The 12,963-nt window shown below is 37.3% G+C and overlaps 2 protein-coding genes across 2 annotated transcripts; both read right to left on the reverse strand.

Annotated features, from left to right (window-relative positions):
* Positions 1 to 1,319: 1,319 nt before the first annotated feature.
* Positions 1,320 to 5,660, reverse strand: LOC146136598 (uncharacterized). The gene is made up of 8 exons (XM_083396219.1): positions 5,539 to 5,660; positions 4,354 to 4,475; positions 4,203 to 4,271; positions 4,048 to 4,143; positions 3,600 to 3,915; positions 3,043 to 3,134; positions 1,852 to 1,988; positions 1,320 to 1,782 (listed from the first exon to the last, which is right to left on the reverse strand). The coding sequence occupies exons 2-8, from the start codon at positions 4,456 to 4,458 to the stop codon at positions 1,320 to 1,322; spliced, it is 1,278 nt and encodes a 425-aa protein (XP_083252345.1). The 5' UTR covers positions 4,459 to 4,475; positions 5,539 to 5,660.
* A 1,637-nt stretch (positions 5,661 to 7,297) lies between these two features.
* On the reverse strand, positions 7,298 to 12,222 carry LOC146136599 (uncharacterized). The gene is made up of 6 exons (XM_083396220.1): positions 12,060 to 12,222; positions 11,532 to 11,696; positions 10,352 to 10,437; positions 9,838 to 10,273; positions 9,399 to 9,461; positions 7,298 to 7,657 (listed from the first exon to the last, which is right to left on the reverse strand). Exons 1-6 carry the CDS (start codon positions 12,220 to 12,222, stop codon positions 7,419 to 7,421), a joined length of 1,152 nt encoding a protein of 383 aa, XP_083252346.1. The 3' UTR covers positions 7,298 to 7,418.
* Positions 12,223 to 12,963: the final 741 nt, after the last annotated feature.

The following is a 12,963-nucleotide window of genomic DNA, read 5'->3' on the forward strand; positions in this document are numbered from 1 at the left end:
TGAAATCCGTCCAGGTCTTATATCCAAATCATATAGTCGGTGAGCTTGTAGGAACGCCAAAGGTCTCCGCAGATGCGAAACTCAAAATGACAAAACCTAAAGTTTCTTTTACAAACTCCATGCGACAATTTGCAACAAAAAATTCTCTTTGTGGTGGTTGCGTTATAGGCGTGTTTTTATCCGATTTAGCCTTTCGGTGGTGGTTCATTTAAAAATGAAAATAAAAATGCCATTAAACATTTTTTTAACGAATGAACGTAAACTGCTGTTACCCACCCAGAATGACATCTTGTATATACGATTATTTATATGCTCCCCAAACTTTTGGAAGCATGGACGTTTTGCTACCAATATCAAAAACATAAATAGCAAGCAGATTTTCCTTAAGGCTAAAACTAAGGCGCGCGCATTTGAAATTAGGAACCTGTAAAAACTATCCATTTACTAGGAAGCTCATTGTTGCCTAACATGGCATTCAGGCCATGACCCAACTAAACTATACTTTCAGTCAAGTTTATCATCAAAACACAATAAACTCGGGCCACGTTAAACAGAATTACAACACCTCCATCAAACAATGTCTAATTTGCTGCTTCCAAGGGTTGCCAGTGGAAATTTATTGAAGAACCTAAATTAAAATTAAAAAGAACTAGATTTTGCAGAATAAGCCTAAGAAAACATCCTGAAGGAACAGATGTTGTTACCTTTCCAACATTTTGGAAACTCATGTAACAGTTTTCAAAGACGAGTCTTTGCGTCATGCTAGGCGAGGTCGTCTTATTCGCTTGCCTTCCCGTTTCCGTGATTGTACAGCATTTCCTTTTCTCTTGCTCCTCAGCTCTCACTACTTTAATATTTCTGCTTTTCGTTTAGATTGCATGAAGTTATGTTTTTCGTGTCACAGGTTTACAGAATTCATTAGCTTAGATTAAACTTAATAACCTTATTAGAACCCGATTACTGCGCTCAAGCTTTTTGTTACAGATATATCGAAGTCTATACCCTCGGAAGTGTTTGTACGATAGTTGATTGAACGTAGATAAAAAGTGTCGCTAACGAAAATCAAAGTCTATGAGAAAATTTGATTTTATTCCTGAATTGCCTTTTGCCTGGCCTTAAAAATATAACTGCAGAGTGACAGGCTACATTAATGTGTCGTACGAGCTTTTGGAAGCGTATATCATTTATTTTGAATAAAGTTTAGACCAACTTTTGTTTTAAGAAGAACGTGCCCGCTTTGAAAAATACATAAATAATCTTAAGCGTGCGTAAAGCGTCACTTTCTTGTTAGCCAGGTTACCTCTACTGTCTTCTTTTTGTTAGTCTGTGTATGTGTTTAACCTTTGCGTTGGTTTGCGTTCGTGCGTCTTTTCTCCCTTTAAAAACACCAGGTCCTGCGAACCGAACAACGCCAGTCGACCGGCGGCCCCATAAACGTTGTCCATCGTGCGGATTCGGTCCTCGTCTGCCGCAAGCACGTTGCCAACTTTGGAGCAGTGCGAGGGGTGTATGTGCAGAAAATAGTTATCAGAAAGGTCGAAGTTGGCGCTCGTGGTGGCGTCTGTGCCGTCAATATAAGGGTTTGGTCGATTCATGCTCAACTTCTCCACGTGGATGTTTCTGCCGTGGTCCTCCTCTGTATATATTTTGAATGGCATCTGAGTGCCCATTAGAATGAAGTGTCGCGGTACCAGATGTCTGTACTTTGCAAGCCAAACTTCCGTGAAGTTTGCTTTAGGTTCGGCGATGATTATTCCGTTACTGATTTTTCCTTTCGTTGATCTATATCAAGAAAGATAAAGTCGCTTTTAATGTGTTCTGGCGATTATATTTCAAATTAAAGCATACTACCTCCCCATGGTCATTGGGTAGATTCGGAGCGGATCAAGCGACTTTGCGGTAATGACGTCAAGGTCCATGTAGATACCTCCTTTTTCTTTAATAGTAAGTAATCGATAAAAGTCTGATCGCGACAAGTTGCTGATCATCTGCATTTCAAACAGGAAACGAGTTAAAATGACAAACCTCTATAGATTTTGCCCAAATTTACTTAGTTTATATGTTCATGGTACTAGCTAGATAAAATATCACGCATTACTCAGTATAAATAGAGCTTTTGTCTAGTGTTGTAATGACAAGTTCAATGACTTGACTTGCCTTTAGTCTTTTTGGCAAAATGACTGTTTACAACACTGCTCAGTTTTACGTATTATCAGTTTTAATATGTCGCCTTGAAGCCGGTATGTCAAAATTTGCAACGTGGTTTAATGCTATTGTCACTTTATCTCCTAATACAGAAAAGTACTCAATGGAATCAGTGAGAAGGCTGAGTTTAAGTTAAAATTACAAACAGGGGTGACGTATACAGTAAGAATATCAAAGCCCATACAGAACTAGGTATAATTTTGAACGTTTCTAATACTCTTTATTCATTATCAACTTAGTCAAGCGATAACACAGTATTGTGCAGTCAGGTTTTAAATTCGACCGCTTGGCAAAACTTTTTATCGATCGATAGAACGATAGCGATATTCCCAAGACAAAGTGATGAACCGACAAAGCGATTAACGTGGTGGCCCGTTTAAACAAAATGTTAAAATCGACCAAGCTTTTAGCCTAAAATTCCTTAAACATAATATGTTTTACCAAATTGTCTTTCATTTATTGTTAATAGGAGGTTATCTCTGTTTTACGTTAAAATATTTTGATCTATTACCAATTTTGGCACGTTAGGTCTTTCTCTACCCGCAGCTGTTGGCGGTTACTACAAAAGCCAAAGGCGCTGCGCTTAGCTGCGCACGTTTTTTGGAGGTCTGCACAGCCACATTTACCCCAATTCCCACTACATGTTACAGGCACTACGATATATTATATTTTACATACCCTTCATTATTCAACAAAGAACATATTTTGACAAAATGCAACCTTGGTTTTATGCCTCGTCCATCATTACAAACCAGAATTCAGGTAAATATTTTATTTGTTTTAGAGTTTAACAATTAAATAAGGGCGTTATAACTTTTAAGCTAGAATGGTACCAACCTTATTTCCATACGCATCAAATGGTGCGTTTGCTTTGATTAGCTTTAAACACGGTATTTCTTTCTTCAATCTTCGCCACAGTTTGGAATCCACTAAAGTAAAAAATAAAAAAAAGAGTTGTCCATGATCACTAGGTTTTCTCGTAAATGTATCAATCCTACAGTACTGCAATGGTGGGCTAAGCGATTTTTTGTCGGTCTACTGATAAAACAAGTCGTTTATCGGACACAAAACGACCAATTCTCTACGTATTTGCGCACGAGCTCGCTGCAGGTGGTTTTACGATGAATTGTTTTATGATTTAAACTAGGGGTCGCGCAAGGAGTTTAAAGGGTCGAGAGAAAGTCTGAAAAACGTGTTACACAAAAATGAACATTTATAACGCTGTTATTTTTGTCTGTTTGGTATGTAAATAGCAAACTTAATGCAAAACAAGACCCTTAAAATGCACATTAATTTAACAAATGCGTGCCAAAGCAGACAACCAGAATTGTTCGTTTATGCTGGTTTGCGATTTAGAATACCGCTGGTGGATGAGTTAAGGGAAAACTTGTTACCGATATCTTTCTCATCGCAGCTGTGATGGAAGTATATGGCGGTTGGCCGTTGAAGGCTGGCCACCGAACGAACGGCCAAGAACTCGTGAAACTTTCGCATGAAGTACTTTCCACCGATCCAGACGTGATGTACGATGTTGGGAACAAGGTATTTGTTGCCATGACTGTCGCGACGGGTATCGTGAATTCCTTTGCCGCATTTAATTTCAGTGAAGGGCAATCGTTCGCAAACCACATGGGTCGCGTTTCCGAATGGTTTCTTACAGTTTGCCTTTTTGCGTGCCTCCAACACCAAAGTTTCTTGAAACGGTTCTTTCTAAATACATGCCAATGACAAAATCTGTTAAGGAAATGTCGTGCTAATCAACAAACCGGCCATATAAAAACATAAGATGTTAAAATCTAAGTAATTTTCAAAAATTTTCTCGCGATTTTCACTTTTTTCCACCTTTTGATTTTTTGTTTTGAACTTTTCTTTGGTTCCTTTATTTGATTTTTGTTTAACCGCTACCTGCGTTGATTGTGAGGTAGATATTCGATGGTCCTACGAATACAAGTCATTATTTTCTTTATCGCTCAACCCAACGACTGAGTTTCCCATACCTTTTTAGAAAATAATGCTTTGGCATTAGGTTTTGTAGTTCGGCGCTTTGCATTTGGATATTTTGAATTCTAGAAAAAAAATAAAATAACTGTTATGCGTCAAGGGTATTGCGAAATCCATACAAACCCAAATAAACATAGCTTATGTTACCTCTGAGGAAACCTGGCTATCTGTCGTAACCAGGAGATAAGAGTATATCAGCATCAAACTTAGGAATGCAGTGAAAACCGGAAAAGTGTAGAGTAATTTCTTCATAGTTTAATATCCATTTCCTGTTCAACAATTAAATTTTGCTTAAGAAAAGGAAATCAAAAATGTTTACAAAAATGCCAATTTAACAAGTGGCCGGGATTCGAAAACCTTTTTTTTTTAATGTTTACGCTTTACCTATAGATCAATTGTTTACAACTATTTTGGCGGACTCCTTTTGGTGTCCTCGAAATGGTCACGAAAGGTTTTCACCCGAAATTTTAGTTTAGCACGTTTCTCAGCAGAACCTATGAAAACTGCTTAAATGGGAAAAAGGCTTGCATTGCGTGTATAGTTTTGTGTTTATCATACAATGTTAATACCATTAAAAATATGACACATACCCTCCAATGCAATATACATGACTGAAGTGGCTGCCAATGCCGTTAAAGTCAATAAAAACCCAAAACGGCAAACTTATAAAACGGTGTGGCACCAGAACATAGCCTACAAACATTACACCGTAAAAAAAGTGGATAACAAACCAAGGCATAACAAAAATCGCAAGGCGATGTAACTTTGCCTTAATTTGATACCGAGGTCGTTGTACAATTTTTAATTTTGATACCGAGGTGGTTGTACAATTTTCAGTTTATTAAGTAACAATTCTCGAGTTTTGTAAACAGGTCATTTTAAAAAGTCCCTGCAAACTAGTCAATTGTAAAGAACAAGTCAAAAAAAGGAAGTTGAGTTCCAGTCAAAGAGTCAACTCCAAGCCAAGTACTTAAAAAAGACATAAAACGTTAAACTATTAAAATTGGTAAACTTGTCAGAATAGGAGAAATACCTCAACTACAAATGACAAAAAAATAAAAAATATAAAGCTGATTGTTTTACGGGAAAAACTTAATAACCCTAATAAATAAATAAATTAAATGAAAATGAAGACGAAGTCAAGCCAAGTTATTTTTACTAAACAAATTAACTCAAGTCAAGGTATATTTGAAAACAATTATTTAAGGTTTCTGTCTATGACTTACGTTATTAAAACACTACAATACAGGCGTATAATAACAATAACAGTATTATACTGCTGAACTAAAAACGTTCGTTAACACAGCTTGTTAACATATACATTACAATTACCTGCAATAATAAACTACTCCAGGGCTTTTCAACCTTGTAAAGAACCGTTTGCACTTTGATATTTGGAAAAAATTTCATCCGCACGAAACAATCAAAGTAAGTTTGCAAACTTTAGTTTTCGCTATTTGTGAAATAACAATAATGAAAAGGTGTGTGTCTTAATACCGCGAGCCTCAAGCGATATAAATTAATTATCTTAATGCTGTAAGGAACCTCTTAGAGACTGTATTACTGCACCTGTAACGCAAATGGGCGCACCTTATTTGATTATTTGATTATACTGCATTACACATATTGAAAAAGAATAATATGCATCATTTTTATCCACACATTCATCCGCACAACGATTGTCATACGCTTTACATTTTTTTTCATCCGTTTAAGTGCGTACTATCTCACGGGTTGAAAAGCACGGAACTATACTTGATATGAAGTCAACAGAATGCTGTCACTTTGCTGAGAAACATATCAAATACAAACCTTATTACGCTCAGCATTTGTTGTTCACCTTTGTAATTTACTGAAAACAAAAATTATATATAGTCCATTGTTTCGCTACTACCAGGTACACCAAACAAAACGCTGTAATGCAGTGAGGAGACACGTTTTCATTCGCCAAATACCCTCTGGGCACCGCCTGATTAACTAAATGCTGCGAAACGGTTTCTCTGAGAGATTGCATCAAATAACTGATTTGCAGGAAGATGTTTTGTTGTGGCTTTCTTTTTTTGTTCCTACTATAAATACAATGGTTTATTTCTATTATTTTTTGACTTGTCAAAAAAGTCAAAATTTTGTCAAAATTCATACAGGTCAAAATTTGTCAAATTTATTTTAAGTCAAGATCGTTTACAAAATGGACAAAAAGTGTAATGGCTTTTAGAAGTTTAAAATTTTATCAAAATATAGTTTTGAATTACTAGTAAAAACTTTGTGAAAACATTTCAACTGAACTATGAATTAACCACACAAGCCTGCTGGTTGCTTCAGGTTAAGCTCGAACTTCGTTTTTGCTTCAGAGAATTGTCATTATCTAATTTGGACAAACGCATCAAACAGTAATGAAGTGTGTCGTTTTTTTTCAGTGGTAGTCTGTAATTATCCCATTGACAATTTCTATATAAAATATGCTAGGTCGTGCTAATTTTTCGCAGAACTTTTTATGTTTTATTTCGAAATGGCGGCTATATGCGTTCATGAAGAGCTATTCAAAAAAATTGTGAGTTTTCATTGAAAAAAATACGCTCTGGTGCCTTCTTAAAATTAATTTTAATTTTACATCTTTTTAAAGGAAAACAGCAGGTTTCCTATAGGTCTACTTGTTTTCTGACGTCAATTAATCACGTTATTTCTATAAATTCAACGCCATCCCTGGTCCACAAGAAGCAAAAATATTTTTAGGGGACCGCGTTAAAGAACCACTGGTTTAAGAGGAGTTATGACAAATTTAAAGTTGGCCTTACATAGATTCTTACATGAAGTAAAAAATTATAATTTTGGAAATATTGCATTGCTTTTAGATTTGAATCGAAGTTGCGCTAGTCCAGGGGTCGGAAACCTGTGGCTCGCGAGCCATATATGGCTCTTTTTGCGACGTCATATAGCTCTTTTGATAAAAGAATCTTGCTTGCAGATATATCTAAGCTAAGCATGATCTGAGTAAAAATTGCAAGCGGCCACGAACTTTATATTTCCTTTTTTGTTATACATAGTAGCAAATTTTCGTTTTACTTTTTTTGCGACGCGTTTTTAAAGTTCATTGAAAGTTCAAAAACATTTAAAAAATGCGTACGTTGACAAATAAACGTTTTTGTTTATTACAAAATGTTTGTCTGACCACACATGAAAAAGGTTTCACAACAGGTCGACAGCGAACAACCTCAGAGCGGTGTTTGCTCGTGAAGGAGCAGGGGGGAGTCGGCCGGACTCTCCGCGACGCGGAACATCCGCCGCTCGCGCTCCCCGGTGAAGAACGGATGAGGGGTTGGCTGCTGTTCGACGGCGAGATGCTCTTGGGGATCGGGAAGCTGCCGCTTTCTCTTGCAGATAAAGAACACCCGAATGGCGACGACAACAAGGACAAACACGGCAGCAACGATCAGCAGCCAGAACAACGGTCCTAGGATAAAACAATCAAGGTTGTCGGTGGCAGCGATTTCTTTTGTATTCGCTTTGACCAATAACTCGGTAGAGATTAGGTTAATTTTAATGTATTTAAGTTAAGCCGAACTGCGCTGCAAACAATAATTTTGCTTGCTGTTCGTGAAAAAGTTGTTAAATTTGCCGGTTGGACCAACTTATAAGAACATAATTGTAAGATAGTGCACCCCAACTTTTGTGAACTCGTGGTACACTTCCAAGATTTAATTTTTTTAAACAAAGACTAATAAGTTTTTTGAAAATTTTTACAATGTTGTAAACATTTACTGTTGGTGCGATGTTCAGATTTTCAGGACAGATAAAGACGAAAACACGTTTTACAGCTGGAGGCGCAAAACATTTTATTACTCGCTGGAGTTAGTTTGAAATTGCCCCAAAACTTTGATAGATGTCAAAGTTTAAGGATATAGGTATTATTTAGAAACTGTAATAAAAGTTACCTTATTGTTAATAACGTAGGCCTAAGGTTTTGGATGACAAACATTTGTGGAGCACTGCCCTTTGATATGGTTCCATCGTCAGCCCAACAGAGTAATCACGAATAAATTAATTGCTAAAGATACAAATGTTTACACTAACACTTCAGTGTACATTTGCGACAAGCAAACCGACGTTCCAGGGGGAACACACAATAAGACCTAAAAAGCAACAATACCCAAAGCAGAAAAAATCTATAAAACCATAGTATTAAGACCAACGACATAATACAGCCAAATACGCAGTAATATCCACTACAGCATAAGATCAAAATCGTCTGAATAAGACCTAAATCTTTTGAAATAAGGCCTAAATTCATCGGAATAAGACCTAAATTCATCGAAATTAGTCCTAAATTCATCTGAATAAGTCCTAAACTCATCAGAACAAGACCTAAATTCATCAGAAGATGGCCTAAATTTATCGGAATGAGTACTAAATTCATCGGAATAAGGTCTAAATTCATTGAAATAAGGCCTAAATAGCCAAATAACGCCCGAATCTGTGGGTAGAGGGTAGGGGACGATCGGGGGCCATCGGTCTGGCATCGGCCGTTTTGGTGACTACGTTTGGACGCCCTAGTCCAGGGATGTCCAACATTTTATTATAGTGGGCCGCATTGACACTTGAAATAATTTAATGGGCCGCAGAACCTATTAAGTTTCAAGATTAAGTATTGCTGTTTAAAGTTATAACGGGCCTTTAGAGTTATATATATATATTTTACCCATACTATACTATTAGTGCTCCCCTAAAATCTGACTGGTACATTTTAATTAGGCTAATATTGAACGTTTGAAATAGTACTTGGGAGTAAAAATGACTAGCGGGCCGCACAAAAATTTCAGACGGGCCGCAATGTGGCCCGCGGGCCGCAGGTTGGACATCCCTGCCCTAGTCTGACCGGTGCCGTAATTGGTGGGTAATGGGTAGGGTTAGAACATGGGTTAGTGTTGAAATTATTAGGGGGATTAGTGATGTACTTAGGGGTGGGGTTTGGGGTTAGTTAAAGTGTTGTTTAATACTGATTCTGACCTTTTATGTCTTACTGACGGATTTAGGACTTATTCCTAATTAGACGGTACTAATACCGTTATATTAGTCCTATTTTGACCTTATTCCGAATTGTGTTTTATTCTGACGTTGGTGTTGTTCTTATCTCGGTTTTATGGCTGGAGTCCGTTCCAGGATCATTTACTCAGGACCACTTAAAACTAACTTACTGTGTACAATTAGTAGATTTTCATCTGGCATTCCTGTGGTCGCATCATAGGTTGTGGATGAACCTTTGAAAAAGTATGGAAATAATTATAATTGCGTATAAACAAATGGAAAAATTCATGACAATATTAGTATAATCCACTGACTGCCCTATGATTCTTTAACTGGAATCGTATAACCCTAAAGGCCTAAGGTAACGAAATAGTAATTATTTTACAATACTTTTTATTTGTCGTTTTGTTAAAAATATTAACGAGGTCCATAATTACTTTAAAAAGGTGAGGGGTACGCCAGATAAAAAACTGAGAACCACTCGTTTACTTCGTTTAGGGTTAAACACATAGCATGCCGTTACGTTCCACTAATAGTTCGAGGTCCACAGAATTTAAATTAACATGTAAACAATAAATATATTAAAGTTTAAAAAATGATTAGCAATACCGTGTGACGTTCCTGAGGTGACGGTGGGAAGAGTGTGCTGTTCAGTATTTCTTGTGGAGGTGGCAAAGTAAACGGTATTGTCAGCAGTTGACTGGCTGGTCGAATGAACCATGCTCTCAGGAACTGTGTTAAGCGTGGCAGTCAATTGAGTGGTTGTAGGGACGTTTGTTACGTGCGATGTTAGGTTGCTTGTTGTGATTTCGACTAACGTTGTTGGTGGCCTTGGTTGAGTTGATGACGAAGGCTCGGTGTCTTGTTCCTGTTGCAAAATTTCTTTTGGGGAAAGTGAAAAGTTCCACAGTTTGAGTTCGTCGATCCAAATGAGGTAATTTGGTTCTGTAGACCCTATGCGAATTTTAATCGATTCACCTTGTCGATCGCCGCTATGCCTTTTCGGTGATGAAGTGTAACTAGCTTCTGTGTAGTTTAAAAATACCTAATCGTAATTCAAAAAAATGTATATTGGAATTGTTGTGTGTTTAACTAAGATTAGTATAACAATTAGACCGTTTACCTTAACGCCAAGTTGTTGATTCCAAGTGACAAGAATATTGGTCCACGTTTCATATACGATGTCACATCCCGCAGTGTAAAACGTACCTGTGAGATTAAATAGGTTTATTCCCACCTTTTATCTCCTTCCGTAATCCATGTAATACTTTGTAATACTTTTTCTAACAAATTTATTATATGCCAAGTTAGTCTAAAACTGCAATAGTATTCTAAATAGCGTCAATTAGTACACCGAAAGCCATCGCAGACTCACCGAATCTGTTGATCTATGATGCAAGCAGAGCAGACTAAAAAAACAACTAGCCCTGCAGTGAGGTTCGAACTCACGACCTCCGGTCAAGCCGGGACCGTCGCTCTACCAACTGAGCTACGCAGGCTCAGAAGGGAACGAGTCGAGAAACAACCATGCGCCAATGCTTGCTCAATCTGTTAGTACAAGAAACCTCATAGAAGGGGATCCACAGTACCATATCTAATTATACGTAAGCCGTAGTCGTTGGTCAAAAAGCAGCTTCGAAGGGCTAGATCTCAGTTATTGACACACATATGTGTGAATGTTTCATTGAATAGCGTCAATTACTGTCACTATAGGTAAAGGCATAGCGATTGTATTACTTAGACACGCCAGGTCGTCAAAAAAATATATTACGAAGTCGAACTCGTTTATGAAATGTGTTCAATGGCATCATCGAGGTTGCGTTGCCGCACATGTTTTGTGCTGTTTCTCACATTTTATCGCATTATAGTTTCAGCTCCGTACTCCATTTTTGCATAAGGTTGTATTGGGCAGTCAGTTTGTGTCATCCTGATGTTTATTTGATATTAACCAGTTTTCTTTGCAAAATAGGCTACATGGGCTTATGGTCAGATTTTGTTCTTTTTTTAAATCTGCTTTTAAGCGAACCCGACCCAACAAATAGCGAGTGCTTATAGACTGAGCCGCATTATTCCCATTTTTGTTTCGCATTATTTCCATTTTTGTTCCCAACTTCGTTCCGCGGGAAAAAAATTAGAAGGTGACTATTTTTTTAAATGGGTTTTCAGATTAGAATTTGTCCATTTTTTATTATGTTTTAGGTTGACTAACGATTAGTGAGTCGTCACTTTCTAAGTCTAAAGATTAAAATTTAACAACCGTACATAGCATATTAGTCGTAATGATCAGCGAATTGCCAACCTACCCTCAAGAAGTCTGACAACGACAAAAAGCGTGTTGTTCTTGTTTGGCTGCAGGAAAATCGATACTCCTGGTTGATTCACCGAACATTTGGAGGCCGACGTAAATATACAGTTGTTTGGTCCAGAACCTCTTCGTCGAATATTTAGCCACACCCCCACGCTTATTCCTGTTATTTAAAGAACATATTAGTGGAATTTATAAAACTTGTCGTCTTCCACTCTGTTTTTTGTTGTTGTTTGACTTTGATACATAGTTTCGCTACTGTAAGTTGTAAGTTCATTGCCTTTACGAAGATTACCTGAATAGGTCATCGAAACGTTGGCACATTATGTAGAACTTTTGCCGGACCAGCAAAACTATAATTTATATAATTTAGGTCGTAAAATTCTTAAATATATAGGCCAGCATGTTTTGCAGAAATATGATCAATTTTTTTACCGTCACCATATTTGGCATTTGTAACGGTTGGCAAAATAATAGCTTTAACTGTCTCAAAAAATGTTCAAATGCATACACTTTGCTGTTTTACCATTACATCCATCTGGGTTAGTGAAACAGCTACTAACAGGGGGTTGAAAGTAACCAACAGTTACTTCACTGGATTCAATGCTGAGACCTTCTCCAAAAACACCGGGGTGATTGTCTTCAACAAAAAATATCAACCAAGTTACATCCGTTATATGTAGCACCATGTAAATTAATCAAATAATTTAGTAAATTGATTATTATCTGGGTTACCGATTAAACAATTGAAAACTAAAAAGCGGGCGAAAAGAAACGGTTGTTTACGTCTATTTTCAAGGATCTGTGATTCGTGCTTTATATGGCTTTCTGTATCGTTGCAGTTTTATCGAGAGTAAAACGTATTGATGTAAAATCCTTTTATAAACTAACCTACACCTCCTAGTTGATAGATAGTGGCAGTGTAGAAATCCGTATTGCCGATGTCTGGGATAAGTTCAATTCCATCCACATGATCCATACTCCAATAAACCGTGGGTGTTGATTCTACAAAAGTATAGTCGTTCAATCAATGAAATGTGTACACAACATTTTGTAAGATTCAGGCTACAGACGTTTAATAATGTGCCCTGGGCATTGGTCTACCCTGCCGTAAACGCCGGGTAGTTTTCGTTATTCGCTTAGGTCAGGGGTCGGCAACCAGCATTTTATGAATAATGTCATATATTAACAACTTGCATGCAAAACATTATTTTATATATTTGGTTTTGCACTGGCAACCAGGACTGCGGAGTCGGTGAAAAACAGCCCGAGTTCGGCCAAATGTGCGATTTTGTCGAGTCCCTAATCTGTGTCCGACTCCACAGCCTGTATTTCACCCATTTACGTAACTAAAATAAGATGAATATTCGGAAATCAACTTATAGGGGTCATTAGAAATACAACTAACTGTCACGAACACAATACAGTGA

This window comes from Ascidiella aspersa, chromosome 8, assembly GCF_963924565.1.
Source record: "Ascidiella aspersa chromosome 8, kaAscAspe10.2, whole genome shotgun sequence".
NCBI classification, from domain to species: domain Eukaryota; kingdom Metazoa; phylum Chordata; class Ascidiacea; order Phlebobranchia; family Ascidiidae; genus Ascidiella; species Ascidiella aspersa.